Raw genomic sequence first — 18,641 nt, forward strand, 5'->3', positions numbered from 1 at the left:
TGTTATCGGCTTATATATTATAATGGCAACTTATCAGTATCGCAATCCCATTCTTTTTAAGAGTTCGTTTACTTCGATATTATGACACTTTCTCAATATAATTTTTTCATATCTTTAATATATTAATCATTGCACTTTGAGACAATTTGAGATACACATATTGTTATAACAGAACAATTGTACTTAAACGCCAAATTATTAAATCTTATGTTTTAATTATTGCATATAAAAATATAATCTATTATAAAATATATATATAATACAATATAATAATATAACGGAGATACCATAATAGATACGTCACGTATCAGAAAGAGCTTAATATGTAAGAAATAAAGATAAATATTTGGACTTGGTGACCAATCACTATGACATAGTGACACTTCAGTCGTAGTGAGGCGCTGCCAGTGAGCAGTCCACTGCGCATGCGCTGTTACTATTTTCTTAGAAATCTTCTTTTATACTTTGTTCGTAATAAAATTCAAAAATGTCGAAGGTATTACTGAGTCGAGATCTGCCGGATATTGAGGTCAGTTGGAAAATAAATAACTTATTGATGTAATTTATCAAAAATTAAACGTAACTACATTTGTAAAGTTACACAAATCGTTTAGTATAGTAAGTTTGGTGTATATAATAGTATATATTTTATTGTTTACTATTCATGTCTTGAAGAAAGAAAATTCCTTGGATTGTTTATATACATTGCGACAATTGAAAGTGTTCAACTATTTTATTATGACTCATTCGTATAATAAAACTAAAAATCTAATTATTTATATTATTAAAAGTTTTTATATAATAATATCCCGCGTATGATTCTAGAACCTTCTTAAGCTTAACCCGACTGTTAAGCCATATACCAACCTGGTGCCATCAGCACAGACGAAGAAGAATAAACAGCACTGGAAAAGGAATGCCGATAGAAAATGCACTGTGAGTATTTTTCTTAATAAAGAACAATATATTATAAAGTAGTGAAAAGAAAAATTTTACCCATATTTTACGAAAAAAAATTACTTTAAAATTTCTATTCTCAGTACATTTATGTTATATTATAATATGGGTGTTGTGTTCCAATATTTTAGCCATAACCCTTTAATAAAATAAAAATATTAGAATTAAACGATAAATAATTCCCAAATGTAATTTTACTTAAATCTGCATATATATAGTACAAAGTATCCGCTTTACATAGACCTAGTGACTAGTACCCTTAATATGAGTTCGTATCGTCAAACAAAATAGTAATCGTTGTCAGTCTTTTACTCATAATCCTACGTTGATAATTTTATTCACGCTCATGTTAAACATACTGATAAAATTTAATAAATATTTGACAAATTCTAAGTATACCTACACAATTTTATTCCTTTATGTTGTTCACAAAATTAAACGAGATCAGTTAATTGCGCATCATCTTTAATATAGAAAAGTATGAAAACATTAAATCATTTTTCATTCACTTATTTATATGAGATTACAATTTTTCATAAAACAAAATTACGTTAAACTGTCATAACTTAATTACGTACCTACTTGCTTGCTTATTTTTATAAACCGTCATTACTTACTACAATCATTCTATCGTTTAATATTATATCTCTTAGCGATACGGATTATTACGAGAACTAAATCAAATATTGTGTCATAATGTTATGTTTAAGACTTATACCTACTATCATTGAAAATATATACGTATATGTTTAAAGTTATAACTGATAAGCGTTTGATAATTTGCTACTGACATTGATTAACGGTAAGTTTGTTTGCTGTTTTTTTATAAGAGTTGTCCAAGTCTCGAGAGGAATTTCGATGATATCAAACACACGACATTGTCTGAGCGTGGTGCTTTGAAAGAGGCAGCTCGTTGTCTGAAATGTGCTGACGCGCCCTGTCAGAAGTCCTGCCCGACGCAGATCGACGTCAAAAGCTTTATAACAAGCATAGCTAATAAGGCAAGTTTCTTTTAACCATGTAGAAAATACGTGTTATAAGCACACCTTCAGATCTGTTTCTCAATGTTCAGCGTGATTTCCAGTAATGTCTTACAGAATGGGTGAAGCCAGTATTTATAGTTTTCAAATACACTTTGATATCTAAATGTTGCCATTACAAAATTACAGTGGTTCAGTATTATAAATAATTATAATTAGTACGGCACGGATGGCGCCACGTAACATACGACTGATTACTAATTTATGAAAATATGCTTACTTATATTTTTTTAAGACTGGATAATATTCAAACTACTAACACGAAATTAGTCTTTAAATTTCAATAACAATAAAAATTACGTAATGCCCAAAGAATAAAGCTATCAGCACACTGCACAAAATATATAGTAGCGTGGATTTGTCGCACCAATTTGATAAATATATTTCAGAACTATTATGGCGCCGCCAAAGAAATACTCTCAGACAACCCCTTGGGTCTCACTTGTGGAATGGTTTGCCCCACCAGTGACTTGTGCGTCGGCGGATGTAACTTACACGCGAGCGAAGAGGGCGCCATTAATATTGGTGGATTACAGCATTTCGCTGTTGAAGTAAGCATAAATATAATTATCAATGACCAAACATATCTCTTAAAGCGCATTAGTTATTATCAGTAAAATATTAACTATCATGATTTATCGAGGGTCGACCTATTTTCGCAATCTTATGTTTTATAAATAAATTTCAATTTATATGTAATTGTTTTTAGACATTCATGAAAATGGGTATCTCCCAGACATTGGATCCAAAAACGAAACCCCTGCCTCGAGGTGATAAAAAAATTGCTCTAATAGGCGGCGGACCGGCAAGCTTGAGTTGTGCTTGTTTTTTGGCAAGGATGGGTTATAAGAATATTACGGTGTTTGAGAAAGAAAAATATCTTGGAGGACTTAGGTAACGTTTGTTATTGTGGAATCTACCAACATTAAAATACAGGCTATAAAATGAGTACCACAAGAAAAAAAAACAGTCTATCTGTCATTCTTCAAATATCTTTGTAAGGATTATATGTAATGCATAAATAGCGTTTAAAAATAAATTGACAAGCACAACATTTATTTTATAATATATTATGCACTAATACAAAACCTCCTTTAATGTAGTTGTATAAACATGCCTCGTGATCTCAGCTTTACGATCCTTTATCAACTTTACTATTGTAGAAATCTTTGGAACTGCTTTAAATAATTTTTTATTCGCTTCAGTGTAGCCATGATTTAATACGGACTATTTTTTATTATTATTTTTTATTAAAGACATATTACATTTGTAGTTCATCAGAGATCCCACAGTACCGCCTTCCGTATGACGTGGTTCAGTTCGAGATCGGTCTCATCAGGGACCTTGGAGTGAAGTTCGTCACAGGAAGGAAACTTTCAACCAGTGACATAACTGTTAATGTGGGTCTAATATAACCATTTATTGCTGACCATATTATTGAACTTAATATTTCCATTTCAGGGACCTTTTAAAGATGGTTATGAAGCTGTCTTAATGATTCATGATCATAACCATTTATTGCTGACCCTATCATTGAACTTAATATTTGTATTCCAGGGACTTTTTAAAGATGGTTATGATGCCGTGTTTCTTGGCATCGGTCTACCCGAGCCAAAGAGCATTCCTATCTTCGAAAACCTAACACCAGAAATGGGATTTTACACTAGCAAACAGTTTTTACCCCTGGTGTCAAGGGGCAGCAAAAGAGGTAATGGTGATATTTATAGATAAAAAAATTCTAAAATTATTAGTTTAAAAAATTAAAATAAAATACTTATCTGATATAAAAAAACGAATATAAAAAAAATACATATGGTTTTACATAAATTCACGTCATTTAAAAAGAATTTATAGCGTAATTAATTTCCATAGTGACCTTTTTTTTTTAATTAATTTTTAATTATATACCTATGTAAAAATAATTTGTATTAAATTGTAAAATCTTCTGTTCTTAAACGTATATTAATCGTCAGTGACCATTAAAAACATTTCCATATTTCCCCGGCGCTAACTAAACTCATGCCGCGTTTATGAACACCCTGTACACTGGAACACTGAACCCCGCTGCTATCAAATATCCCATTGTTATAACACATTTTCCAGCTACGCTAAATGTTTATTTACACGGACGTAATTCTCACAACAATTACAACATATTCTTGTTTTATTCCTCGCTACAATGGACTTATTCAAAGAATTCTGTCATATTAGCCGATCCAGGTCCTCGAAGTGTTCGTGTAGTAGACTTATTCGAGTAATTCTGTGATATCACCATATCACCGAATCTGGCGCTTCTAAATAGTTCCAACTGGTCCATATCCAGGCTTATGTAGCTGTTCGTCGTTGCCGGTTCTGTCTGGTACTGTGTTGGTTCTTGGGGCGGGAGACACGGCCTTCGACTGCGCCACATCAGCACTCCGCTGCGGCGCCAAGAAAGTGTTTGTCGTGTTCAGGAAAGGCATCACTCACATAAGAGCTGTCCCCGAGGAGGTCAGATTACTGTTACGAATAAAATCCTCAAAACTTCATATAATTTTATGGTTCTGTCAGAGTTGGATCATAATTTCATAGAATATTCAATCTTTTGCTTTAAATCATTTCAACTAAATGTTTTTTTTTTTATAGAATTTTATTAAGGATGTATTATTTCATATATTAATGTTTTCTCGAAGGTTGATCTGGCTAAGGAAGAAAAATGTGAGTTCATACCATTTATGTCACCACGAGAAGTAATCGTCAGAAACGGGAAGGTACTTATTAGATGTAAAGCATTATACGGTTCCTATACGATAGGACTATTTATTTAGAAGCAAATAATTGCCTTTCAAACGAATTATTTCAGATAACTGCTTTAAAAATGTTCAGAACTGAACAATTAGATGATGGCGAATGGTTCGAAGACCCAGATCAAGTGCTGCAGCTGAAGGCCGACTTCATCATATCCGCGTTCGGATCTGGACTTTATGATGAAGACGGTAAGGTTGAACATTTAACGCGCTGTCTTTATAATGTACAATTTAAATTAACTACATTTGTTTCGTGATATTCCAGAGTTATAAGATTTGAGGCCCATGTCGTCAAAGAATTTTTCATTATATATTTGGATATTAATTAATTAATTGCTACAATATAAAGAAAATATACTATATGTATGTAAAATTTATAGAAACGCTGTATTTCAGTGAAACAGGCGATGGATGGCGTGAAATTAAATAGCTGGGGTCTTCCCGAAATAGATAATACTCGTATGCAGAGTTCGAGCAATCCGAAGGTGTTTGTTGGCGGGGACTTGGCCGGCGTCGCTGACACCACCGTGGAGTCCGTCAACGATGGAAAAACTGCCGCTTGGTACATGCATTGCTACCTACAGGTACATACAGCGACAACTTACGTATATATGTTGTTAGGAAAAATCTAATATTTTTATAATGAGATCTAAGATTTTCGCGAGTTTTATTCATTTAAAAGAAACTAATATTTTTCGGATAAACTACGCGTAATTTATTTTTGTAAAAAACTATCACATCTCGTCTGTGCGTGATCACGGTTGCTGAAAAGTAACCGAAACGTCGGGAGTATGTAGTTTTTTACAAAAATAAATCACGCGTAGTTTATCCGAAACATATAAGTTTCTTTTAAATAATATTTTTATATTATTAGGCTTATAAAATCAAAATTTCAAATTAATATATGTAAATGTCTAAAAAAATATTAAATTTTCTTACAAAAATGCGATTCACACAAAAACCGTGTACTAAAAATGAAATCAATTCTGTTACAAACAGGGCATACCATTCTCAGCGGCCATTGAGCTGCCGAAATTCCATACAGACATCGATGAGGTGGATCTGTCAGTGGAGGTCTGCGGAATCCGGTTCGAGAATCCTTTCGGCCTAGCGAGCGCTCCGCCCACCACCAGCTCCGCCATGATAAGGAGAGCCTTCACCCAGGGCTGGGGCTTCGTGGTTACTAAGACCTTCGGACTTGATAAGGTCTGATATATTGTGATATACTATTTATGGCCTTGAATTTATATTTTACTATCACCTGTCCGAGTCCCGACAGTTAAATTTTTTTTTTTTTGCAGTTTTCATAAAAACAACTTAAAAAAAATATTTTATAATTTAACAATTCTAGTGATACATACATAACCAAAAAAGGTTATTCGCCTTTTACGTCTCGACATTTTAAATACGGCTGATCCTGAATCACGATAACTATTTATATATACATATTTGATACTAAGAAAAAGGTTAGTTTTATTCAGCCAAAACAAAAAACTAAAACCTTTTATTCCTTCATAATAGTTGGCCAAAAAACGTTGTTTTCGCAGGACATCGTTACGAACGTGTCACCGCGTATAGTACGCGGTGTGACCTCGGGAGAGAACTACGGACCCGGCCAAGGATCCTTCTTGAATATTGAGCTCATCTCCGAAAAATGTGAAGCTTACTGGTGTCAGAGTATCACGGAGCTAAAACGGGACTTCCCCACTAAGGTTACGGTTATACGTTTTGACGAGCTTAAAAAAAATAGACTCTTACGGTCTTGAATTTTTGCCTTTTAAATATATATATATATATATATTCCTAGGATAGACCGAAGACACCTTGACTGAACGTAATTATTAACTACTTTAAAACGATTTAATACAAATAAAGCTCTAATTCTACCATAAAATTTTTTATGTTCCAAATACAAATTTCATATGTTATGTATGCAGGTGATAATAGCGTCTATAATGTGTTCATACAACGAGGACGACTGGACGGAGCTGGCGAGGAAAGCCGAGGCGAGCGGAGCGGACGCGCTGGAGCTCAACCTGTCCTGCCCGCACGGCATGGGAGAGAGCGGGATGGGGCTAGCGTGCGGACAGGTCGGTACTGAAGGCGGACACACACCGGTGTGGAACACAAGTGTTATGATCTGAACTGATTGTGAGAATGCAACAGAACAGTCTACCTCTGGCGTTACTAGACGTACAGCAGATACAGAATACGAATAAATTTACTACATTTATTACGTAGCAAATTTAATGAAATAATAAAAGTAAAAATAAAATTTAAATAACTTTAATTGAAATTTAACGCTTCTATTGAAACGTATGCGGCGGTTAGTCGAGACATCAAAGGCTAAAAATACCACACATTATTTTTGTAAATATTAACCGATTATTACCGAAATTAACAAAACGTAGCTACGGACCACCGCAAGGAAACTGACGAGTGAAAATAATGGCATCAAAATCGGTGGATCCATTTGCGAGATGTAACGACACAAACAGACACACACCCGACTATAGCCGTCTAACTCATAACACCGCTTTTTTAGCGTCGGCGTTTAAAAAAGGCTTAAACAAACAGCAGTATTGACAAACTGAATATATTATATAACGTTGGTTTTAAATTATATTTCGTTTGTGAATTTTTCTAACCGTGTGCACAGGACCCGGTACTGGTGAAAGGAATATCCCAGTGGGTGCGGAAGGCTATAAAAATACCGTTTTTCGTGAAGCTGACTCCCAACATCACAGACATAGTGTCAATAGCGACGGCCGCTTATGAAGGTACTCGGAGTTTTTAGATTTAATCAACTTGTATGTACATATGCACCTATTTTTTTATGGCTTCATTCGCACTGAGATCGTGGAGTGTTATGCCAATGTCAACGTTTTTATTTGTTGGAATAATTATAATCTTGAGTAGTGGGTGGAGTATACATATGTACTCGTTGAAACACAGAGGCAATAGTTAATTATATATTTTATTAATCAAAAGTCTCATTAAGAATTATAAATATTTTTAATTTTAATAACTTTTACTTAATTAACTATTAATCAACAATTTTGAAAACGTCTTTATTTTCGTCTAATTCTTTTATTTCATTCTAGGTGGCGCTAGTGGTGTGTCTGCCATCAACACTGTGTCCGGTCTGATGACAGTTAGGGCGGATGCTACTCCGTGGCCTCAAGTCGGTAAGCTACACAACATCAACATACACTATACGAGTATAGCACACGTACGGCGACGGTCGAGTGTAGTATTTATATTCTATAATTTAAAGCAATCTCACGTCTTCATCCCTAAACATAATTATTTAAAAAAAACACCCATTTGAATAGAGAACTTAATCTCTTTATAATATATATACCCTTAAATTCCAAACCTATATAAAAAAAAATACATTTTAAAATTCATCGAAAATGTTAAATTATAAAATATAATTTATTATATTAAAATATTTCAGTGTATTTATAGAATTGGAATGCGTGTTATGTTGTAGGTCGCGAGAAAAGCACAACATACGGCGGTGTATCCGGCAACGCGACGCGGCCGATGGGATTGCGAGCTGTGTCCGCCATCGCTAACAAGTTACCGGGATTCCCCATACTCGGCATAGGAGGCATTGACTCCGCGGACTCAGCCTTGCAGTTCATGCTGTGCGGCGCACCAGTCGTTCAGGTTCGCTTACAAAATAATATACGTTCCGAAATGTTATATATTTAAAGACTTGGGCCTGGCCAGAACTAACATCAGTTAGTTAGGAACGTGCGTCGAAGGCAGCCCTATCAGGTTCGTTTCAAATTTGGTTTGGTAGAGAGAGGAGCTTGGACGGTGGAGGTGAGCGTTTAACGCGTTAAATAGGGGCCCCTTAAACCTACACGTGGGTCGCAAGTCCCAGGCACTGTTGAAGCTCCTCTCCCTGCAACCATGGACCCGGCACCCGCACGATGAATCCATGGAATGCTGAGATGTTTCGTCTCAATATTACTTTATAAACTCTTTATTTATCGATAAGTTATTATAACTATATTTACAAACACCTATTTTATATATATATAAGTAATTTGTCAACAGATCTGTAGTGCGGTTCAAAACCAGGACTTCACCGTTGTTGAGGACTATGTGACAGGTCTTAAGGCGCTTTTATATTTACGATCGAGGGGTCTCCAAGGCTGGACGGGACAATCGCCGCCCACCAACAAACATCAGAAAGGGAAACCGGTGCAGACGATATGTGATGAAAACGGCAAGGTCTGTGTATATAACACTCAATATAACATAATGGTTACCTACAACTTAAATTAATTAAAATCATATCTTTTTACATATTAAAAACCAAGTTTCAAAATATAAATTAATGTATTTCTTACACAAAATATTATTAGTTATCTAGTCTCATGGTAACGAATTAAAACGATTTAATATTCCAGGTGTTAGCACACTTCGGTCCTTATATTAAGAAACGCGAAGAAGTACTTCACGAGCAACGTTTAAATACAAATATTTTGGCTGACAACACCACGGAATGTCCACGTAGGAATGTCAACGGCCATAGTGAGGTGCCAAGGATCAGCGACGTCGTCGGTGAAGCGCTGAACAGGATCAGTACATACAAAAAACTGGACAATACAAAACAAGTTGTAGCCTTGATAGACGATGTGGGTAGTTTACAATTTCGTAACATATTAATGATATATAGTAATTTTTTTTACTATAAAATATTTTGAATCCTTTCTAATCGCAAAGGCCATTTTTATTTATGTTTTTATATATAATTTATTATCTTTCAGGATATGTGTATTAACTGTGGTAAATGTTACATGGCGTGCGCGGACTCAGGATACCAGGCTATTGAGTAAGATTCATTATATGTATAAAAATGTATTTTTAAATATTCATATATATGTATTTGATGTCTTGACTAACTAAATTTAATACTTATTGTGATAGATTTCTGTAAAATTACTAATAATTAAGTTAACTTTAGATTCGATGAACAAACGCACATACCTCGCGTCACTGAAGACTGTACCGGGTGTACTTTGTGCCTTTCCGTTTGTCCCATCATCGACTGTATATCGTGAGTAAAGTTTTATATAAATATTAATACTAAAAACAATGTGAACTACAATAAAATATTTCTATTTAGAATGGTTCCCAAGAAAATACCACACGTTATAAAACGGGGACTTCACTACGAGATACACCCTGTATCACCGTTGGACGGAGTTTGTCAATAAAATAAATGATGCAACCGTTTGTTATAAATAATGTAATAAAATATATATATATAACAATAATATTTCAGTTTTTATTATTCTCAACTCTTCTATATATCTCCTCGGCCCTTTCTTTAGCTCGGTGCCACGAATACACCCAATCGTTAGTCGGATTCACTTGCAAAGTCAAAGCCGATATGGGTTTGGGGCAATTGTAATGACTTTTATTTATTATCTGTGGTGGAAGGACCTTTTGTCGCATCTCATGGACTCGTTTACAAACAAAACATTCGAACTTATTCGCGGCTAAAATATGATCTCTTTGCCACGGCTTTGAATTATATTCTTCGATCAGTCGCTGATTGTTTATTTCTTTGTCAGTTTTATGTATCAAATAAAGATTATATAAATCATCGTCGTTAATCAATCGGTTCAAATATTCACTCATTCGTTGAGGCGCCGGATGATCTTCGGTGAGTATGGCGGATCTTTCATTCGGAAACCAATCTCGTACAGTCGGTGAACCAAAATAAATAGGAACACTACCAACCTTGATGGCCCGCCAGAACTTCTCCGTTATATAATCATCACAGACGCCATTTTCTATGGCTATCACGAATTTATACCTGGCTATAAAGTGAAGAAAATCATCGTCGTTCAAATTATTCAAATAGTCATCTGTAAATCTCTTCGGCATCTTCTTGTTGTTAAGACAGGCACCGTAAGAATCAATCTCAATGTGTTTCATCAATTCCTTGACGTATTCATCTCTCTCTGTAGCAGTTTCACAATCCGTTTGTAGGTAAAGTATCGGAGATATGTCTTTGAGTAAGTCGTTTTTATCCTTCGTCTTAACGAAGTACTTGGTGGTTGTGATGTCGTCCAAAGATTCTAAATATTGTAACGGGAACTGTACATCGCTGTATCTGCTGAAAGTCGCTGAATAATTGAATAAACGGAGGCCGTTCTCGTGCATCAATTCCTCAACATTCCTTGGTGATTCCTCATGATAGAGTCCCCAAATATCATTCAGTTTCCTCGGCAATGGCAGGTCTTCGAAATCAATGTTGCTTGCATAGAAAAGAAAAGCATCAACATTTGGTACTTTCACTTCGTTTCTAGTAAAAATATCACAATTTACATCCTGACAAAACAATGTTCCGGTAGTGCCAGGGAATCCTGAAGTCCACCAAAGAAGAATAGGATTTTTTAAACTTGTATTGTCTTTATTTACTGTTTGAGATGTCCATGCCCAGTAAGTGAATAATATTAATGACACTGAACACACCCACAACACTTCGTACAGAGTCAACTTCAGTATCCTTTTTAAAACACTACCAGAAACTTTAAAAACACAACACAAGACACCCTTCAGTCTATGCATTTTCAAATATGTGTATATTAAATGTAACTATCTTTTCACCACAGGATATTAACAATAGGATATCCTGAATAGATAATTTACTTTTAAATGAAAGATAAATATTTACAAACAAAAATTTTTAATCAAAGAGTTATCCCTCTCTCTTGATGCATATAATATCCATCCAAACAGAATGCAATAATTAAGTCTATATAAAAAAGTCCATATATGGCACCAACAATTTTCCCAACAAGGAACAGATTCACTAAGGCTACGATGGTTAGTATGAGTTCAATAACTATAAAATACAATTCAGCCTCATATTGAACCTGATCGACGATATATAGCACCATTATATACATGGAAGTCATAAGGGTGGGTCCAGCAACCACGCATTGCCATAAATCCACTGGCTCCACAATATGAGGTATTATATTGAGCAGAAGAGCCACTACCTAAAAGTAAGATTTACTTCCTTCAACATATATAATACAAAATCTATGTAAATATTTTTTTTTTACAATAAGAACATATCAAGTACAATATAGATTTATTAAAGCCACTAAGGATCATAAAAAATTATACATCCTCTTTCTTTTATAACATAATACTGATCTATACACAGTGCTATAAGTAAATGGCAGTAAAAAAGTCCATAAAGTGCACTAGATGGTTCACTCTCAAGGAACACAACGGCGATCGCACTTATATTAAGAATGATAAGTAAGAACAAGTAAAGTTGTTCAGCCAAGTTATGGACTTGGTCCACTAAGTAGAGCACGACGAACATAACAGACATGACGAGCGCTGGGGCTACCGCCAGACAATGCATGACGCCGGCATCGCTCAAAACAAATGGAATTATCATGAGGAGCATTGACATTACCTAAAAGTAAACACGATTCTATCATTTCGTGTCGGGACTTTGGTACAGTGTCATTACTAATTTGTTTCTTTTAACTTGGTTTTGGTTTTGTATTCAGAAAAGCACCGTAGGATAGCCTAGTCACTATTTCAAGGCTACATGTTAAATACATCTAAGACTATAAATAAAAATTTCAATTATTATATTTCAAAGTTCAAGTAATTTTTTGTTTGTCCCTTTTTATTATAGGTTCTAAACTTTCTACATGTGACAGAAACATAAATCGTAGAATGTCAATGTCAATTGTCAAACGTGTACGGAGAAAAAATGCACTTTCTTTGTTTTTCTCTTCCTATTAGCTACTACGTATTTATAAGTTGATATTTCTATAAAAAATAAAACAATTGTTTCGTAAAACGTCATTATATTATTATTAATTCATATCCAGTAAAATTAAACTATAAATCTATGCGCAGCTGAATGTACAACCTCTTTCGTTTGCAATCAAGAACAAATCTAAAGATAGCGCCGTTAATAATGCAAAATAAAAAACACCGTATATTAACCATAACCAAACCCTTACAAGATTTAAAAGAAAACACTGAACAAAAGCTCCAAATGTAAATAAGATTTGAAAAAATAAGTACATCTTTTCCATAAAAAGCGGTACCTTCTTCCGTATGTATAAAATTATAAATAAAAAAGATATAACGAGTGTAGGGCCTGTTGATATGCAGTACATATGACCTTGTGGCTTAGGGATCGCCATTGGTAATAATGTTATCAAAAGTGATATCACCTACAAAGAATTATTTGCAGACTAAAGATCTAAATACTATATAATAAAATTAATATCTGTAATTCTTGGAATTCATACTTACAAATTCAACCAATTTCATGATAAAAATATTATATCTGATAAGTTCACTCCACTTTTTATCCACAGGAACAGAATCTTAAAAAAATTATATATGTAAAATATATAAATCAAGTTTGTATTTAGTTACATTTTTTTAAAACGAAAAAATTGGTTTTGAAAATCATACCATTAATTATCATATCAGACATATTGATAGTGATTTGTCGAACTTGTTTTAATAAAATTTAGATATACATTTTATAGATCACAAGCTGACAAATAAAATATTTTATTGAACTCATAAAATTCAAATATCCTTTATAAATCGTAGTAAAATGATACAGAAGATGCTAAATACTTCAAAAGTCACATTATTGTTTTTTGAAAAGTTTCTTATCCTTTATATTCATCTGTATCATTATATCAAAAATAATAATGTTTTATAATTATATGATGTTTAAAAAAATACTCAATTATTTTATTTTTTAAAAGTATTCAATTTATGTCATTTTGTTGATACTTTGTTTTAAATTTTGTCTTTTAAATAATTGAACAATATTTTATAAAAAAATCTTTAATTTTATTTGTGTTGTACTTGTATTATCACCATGATTAAAATGTCAATCTTAACCTATGTCAACAGTCAAACTCATTGTCAATAGTCAAAACTTGGCGTGAATTGTTAATTTATATTAAATTATATATCTAAGCATATTGAAGTAATGGATTAGTTATTTATTAAACATAATATATTTAACTAGTACAATATGGACGAAGAGGATCCAGTTGTCCAAGAGGTAATGTTATTGTTTGACGTAACATGTTTTTAGTATTCAGGTTATGTTTATTTGCTTAAAATAATATTTTTTACCAGATCCCGGTCTATCTTTCACAAGCGCTTTCAGAGCATTTATATATTTATCAATACCCGGTTAGACCGGCGAATAGGGATTGGAAAGATATCAAAGTTATCAATGCCTCTATAAAACCAAAAAATCAACTTGTGCGAATGGAAATCGGTCTGGATACGTATAGTGAAAAATATTGTCCCTCTAAAGGAGAACAGATAGCTTTGAATACTGATGGACCACAGGTATGCTTGAAAAATTAAATTATAAATCTTATTTTTTTACATATATTAAAATCTAAACTACTACTGCAGGAATCAAAATATATTAAAGATAAGGAAAAAGAGAGATCTCAGTATTTTAGAAATGGTATAATGGACAAGATTGTGTATGAAAGCAGCTCACCATGTTTAGAAACCAAGCATTACGCTGTAGCTATTCTACAGGATAAGGAATTACATTGTACACCTATAAAAGGTTAGATTAAATTATACATTACAATTATTTCGTTAAATAAACGTAGTGAATTATGGGTTGTTATAAAAATTAATGCAATGAAAAAAATCTAAAAAAATTGACACCAATTTGTCTACAATATTTAAAAATTTTCAGCCAAAATTATTTATTTGTCGGAGCTTTATTTGTGATTTGGTATACATACAACATTACTTAAACTGTGGTCTTTTATAACTATAACCTAATTGTAGGTTGTAGGAATAGACTACAATACATTATTAGAGGTAATGATGTACTTATTGTGCCACTCATATCTTGTCTGCCCGTGATCACGGTTGCTGAAAAGTAATCACAGTACAAAGTACAAAAATAAAGCAGGCATAGTATTCCCGAAAAATATTAGTTTCATTTAAATGAATAAAACTCGCGAAAATCTTAGATCTCATTACTTTAATATTTTCCAACAGTAAATAAAATGTCTATCTAATATAATATCAATGCCAGGTATTTGTCAGCTGAGACCGTCATATTCATATTTTGATAAACAAGACAAAAGGAAGATCGACAAGAGCAAAGCCGAGAATTCCGATGACGAGGAAAAAGAATCGGAACCCCAACAGGTAGCGGGCTTTAAGATAATATAAATTTTATATATGTTTTCATATAATAATGTTATTAACACAATTCCGAGCTTATATAAGAAACTATAGACTGTAAAGTTCATTGACCCCAGCAGGACTGAAAGCAAAATGGCATGATATATATATATAATTCAAAAATTATTAAGGAGAAAACAGTTATAAATTTTCTTTAACATTTCATTTTATCGCAAAAGGTGACTGTAAAGTTCTCAAGAGCGGAAACGGATGTGGCGAAGAAAGCGAGGGAAAAATCATATGAATCCATCTCACAGAAGATAGCCAATGAACCTTGGTATGATGCATTCTGGAGAAAATTGGATGATGATCATGCTGATGTGAGTAAATGTGCTGTAGACAATATATATATATATATATATATATATATAGCTATATGTTATATTAGTACGAATATGTTATTATTACTTTTATGATATATAAAGTATTGATTACTTTTTGTACTGTTCATACTAGATAAACATTATCATTTAAGCCTAGTTACTATACCATATATGTCAATTTTCTGCTGGAATATGTTATGTTGTGTGAGTATTAGTGAACTAATATCTGTGGCTTTTATATTTAATATATTGCAGAATATATATATTATCTATTTATAGTTGGAGCGTCTAAAGTTATTCAGCTCAACAACATCAGACGGTTCAGCTCTAACTTTGGGTGCGACTGAGTATATAAACACCTTGGTGCCTTCGCTCACTGACGAAGCTGAGATGCCACCAGTTAAGAAGACCTCCTTACAGGATCAGATTAAGGAAATTTTGTTAAATGGTAATGATTTCAATCCTATAATTTTTTAATCAATGCTTTTATCTAATTATATAAAAAGTACTTATAACATGTAAATCCAATATGAAATTAATCATATTTTAAAAATTAAATCAATTTAATTTTTTTATTATTATTATTTAAATATTTATTTTTTTAACAATTATTGAAAATTATTTAAGTCAGCTTTAATTTAAGATTAACATATAAGTTACATTTTTCTACATAATCAGTATCTTATACGTGAACACGATGACAGATAGTTGTATTTGATTATAATGCTCCGATACAGATAACAGATGGCGCTGTCATAGTTACCATATTTATTTCTTTAACAGACTTCACATAATTGAGTATAATTATGTTAATAGTGTTCTCGTGATGTGTTTCCAGCTAAACTGATGACGTTCAACGAGCTCCGTTCCCTGGTCCGCAACGATGAGGGTAGTTTTGTGAGTGAGAGCGCCCTCCTCGCGGCTTTGGGCGGCGTCGCGTGCTGTGTCCGCGGCCTCTGGACCGCGCGCTCGCAGCAGATGTACACTCGACCAGCCCCCGCGCCGCCTAGACTGATGTGCGCGGCCAGGGATCACGTGGTTAGTTGGTTTCTGTTGTGTTACTCTTGTATCAGTGTCTCCTAAGATTTAATCAGCGTTACAATGCTGTATACATTGAGAAATACGTTTCAGAATTATGAGCGACCAGTACCGAGGTTTAAAATCGTGCCATATTAAAAGGAAATACATATTTTTATTAAATTTGATCCGTTTTGACGTGGAATATCAATTCTCGTCAGCCCTACCGCATACGTCTCACGGATATAACCCTACCTTAAAATATATAGGGTCTCGTTCGAGTAGCGTCTAATGCCAAACCTTAATGTAATTGAGTTCCTACATTATAGCCGTTTATTGTAGGGGTGTATTTTAGACCTCTCGTGGTATGTGATAACGTTATGACATTTGTAAAGAATGTTATTGTAATAAACCATTGCCAATGGGATCTAATATTATTATGTTGAGCCGGTTTGTAATAGATTTTCTATTGCAGCTGGGGTATGATCCTGTTGACCTGTTAGGGTTGGAGTATAGTTATTAATACTTGTGGCATCAGTATGTGTGTGTGTGTGTGTGTGTGCGTGTGTGTGTGTGCGTGTGTGTGTGATGTCTAATATTTACTTATTTGTGTAAACATTAACGTCATATTACAGCTTTCTCTAACATTTACCGTGTTTTGATGTCGAGGTCCGTTTTCTTAACTTTTCCTGTACTAATTGGTTCTTCTGAACCCTTTTCTTGGTAAGAAAATAGTAGAATATCGTGTATATATGACAATATTTTTTTTTATCGGAAGATAACAAATGAATTGAGATGGATAAATTTATTTGATACTTGGAGACATTCTCTCTTCAGTTGTCTAAAGAGGAGCATCGCATGTACAAAGGCTGTAACTTGAATGCTAGTTATTTCAGCAGTGATTGGTTTTAAGACACCTGATAATTTGTATGGCGTCGTATTTCACTATTATTACTCTGTATGTAAAAGTTTGTTTGATGTATTAAGTCAACAAGCTCAATATCAAAACATATTAAACTCTCTATATAGATAGTAATCTCAATATGAAAACCTGTTCCTATATTTTTGTTTCAGCTCTACTTATTCACGCAGCACTCGTACGTGGATCGTCGGAAAATAGCGGCGGCTGTACGTCTACCGGCTCAGGAAGTATTGGAAATACTTCGCTCCGTCGCTAAGTTGAATCCGCAGACTGGATGGGAACTTCTCTTGCCACCGGATTCAGCATTCGAAGCCAAGTATCCGGAGGTGATTCAGAGGCAGAACCTCTATTGGGAGGCCTGCCAGCGGCAGTTCAACGAGATGCTGATAGGTGAAAACCTTCCAAAGCGGCAAAGAAAAAAGTCCCAAAGGGATTCAATAAGTTCGGATTCAATGCTGAGCCCTAGACCGAGAAATTACAGTGTTAGTGAGGATGATGATAGGAAAAGGAAGATCAAAATGGCCTCAGGTTCTAAAAGGACTAGAAATATGAGTTCAAGTAGTGCCCAGGACGCAACGTGACTGTTGTTAATACTAGGTTATCAAATTTCACACATAGTAAAGGCATCACAGTGTTTATTGCTTACGAGCCATCTTCTAGAACTTGCTAAAACAATTTGTTTAGACCTTACAACATAAAATATTCATTTTGACATATTAATTTCCTCTCTCCAACACTGCCATAGATAAATAAATTTAAATATCACATGCTTACTCTATAATATGAAGAGTTATCTTTATATATTACTAACGAGCAACTTGAAAGTTAAGTCGATCAGTGCATACATCATAAGTCAACTGGCTAAGATAGTGATGTTTGTATTTTATAGTATGTACATTGATATTATCATGACAGATAAATATATTCAATAATATTTAACAGATAAGCCATTTTGATAGCCAAGTGCTTTACATGAGAATGCCGTCAAGCCCAATACAATGTTATTATAAGTGTAAATAATGAAGTCCGTGTTAAATTGTTTTTTGGATTTGAATCTGTATATCGTTGTTATTTTTGTAATCAAATAAACAGCATCTGCTCTCAAACATTATACAGTGCGTTATTTAATTTTTTTCCGGAAAGAATTTATAAAAAATTATCAATAAAATTAACTTTTATTTAAACTGATATTCAAAATGTTTCTGAATTTATACTGGGGCCTATAGTGATGTATTTTACGTTATTGTAATGTTAATCCGTTCAAAAACGCATATGCTTACGGCTGACTGTTGGTTACTACAAGCATTCCTTATAAAATTACTCTGACCAATTA

At 33.6% G+C, this 18,641-nt stretch overlaps 3 protein-coding genes across 6 annotated transcripts; 2 read left to right on the plus strand and 1 right to left on the minus strand.

Moving 5' to 3' along the window:
- The first annotated feature begins 369 nt into the window (after positions 1-369).
- Positions 370-10,071, plus strand: LOC116772157 (dihydropyrimidine dehydrogenase [NADP(+)]). Its single transcript, XM_032664234.2, has 22 exons — positions 370-529; positions 826-936; positions 1,788-1,958; positions 2,387-2,548; positions 2,707-2,891; positions 3,271-3,397; positions 3,555-3,705; positions 4,321-4,487; positions 4,670-4,747; positions 4,840-4,972; positions 5,180-5,367; positions 5,783-5,989; positions 6,331-6,495; positions 6,721-6,873; positions 7,443-7,563; positions 7,888-7,971; positions 8,280-8,458; positions 8,855-9,031; positions 9,211-9,438; positions 9,571-9,635; positions 9,768-9,860; positions 9,930-10,071. Exons 1-22 carry the CDS (start codon positions 488-490, stop codon positions 10,018-10,020), a joined length of 3,078 nt encoding a protein of 1,025 aa, XP_032520125.2. The 5' UTR covers positions 370-487; the 3' UTR covers positions 10,021-10,071.
- Positions 10,038-13,448, minus strand: LOC116772163 (alpha-(1,3)-fucosyltransferase 10). Of its 4 annotated transcripts, none has more exons than XM_032664272.2 (3): positions 13,274-13,448; positions 13,109-13,182; positions 10,038-11,817 (listed from the first exon to the last, which is right to left on the minus strand). In XM_032664272.2, exon 3 carries the CDS (start codon positions 11,381-11,383, stop codon positions 10,085-10,087), a length of 1,299 nt encoding a protein of 432 aa, XP_032520163.2. In that variant the 5' UTR covers positions 11,384-11,817; positions 13,109-13,182; positions 13,274-13,448; the 3' UTR covers positions 10,038-10,084. The 4 variants fall into 4 exon arrangements, with proteins under 4 accessions (XP_032520163.2, XP_032520153.2, XP_061377179.1 ...); XM_032664262.2 differs by having other exon boundaries at positions 10,038-12,248; XM_061521195.1 differs by lacking the exons at positions 13,109-13,182; positions 13,274-13,448 and adding an exon at positions 12,249-12,519 and having other exon boundaries at positions 10,038-11,447.
- A 274-nt stretch (positions 13,449-13,722) lies between these two features.
- Positions 13,723-18,419, plus strand: LOC116775524 (DNA-directed RNA polymerase III subunit RPC5). Its single transcript, XM_032668407.2, has 8 exons — positions 13,723-13,883; positions 13,961-14,179; positions 14,249-14,411; positions 14,895-15,010; positions 15,226-15,366; positions 15,649-15,817; positions 16,208-16,407; positions 17,461-18,419. Exons 1-8 carry the CDS (start codon positions 13,854-13,856, stop codon positions 17,887-17,889), a joined length of 1,467 nt encoding a protein of 488 aa, XP_032524298.1. The 5' UTR covers positions 13,723-13,853; the 3' UTR covers positions 17,890-18,419.
- Positions 18,420-18,641: the final 222 nt, after the last annotated feature.

Source organism: Danaus plexippus, chromosome 8 (genome assembly GCF_018135715.1).
Source record: "Danaus plexippus chromosome 8, MEX_DaPlex, whole genome shotgun sequence".
NCBI lineage: Eukaryota > Metazoa > Arthropoda > Insecta > Lepidoptera > Nymphalidae > Danaus > Danaus plexippus.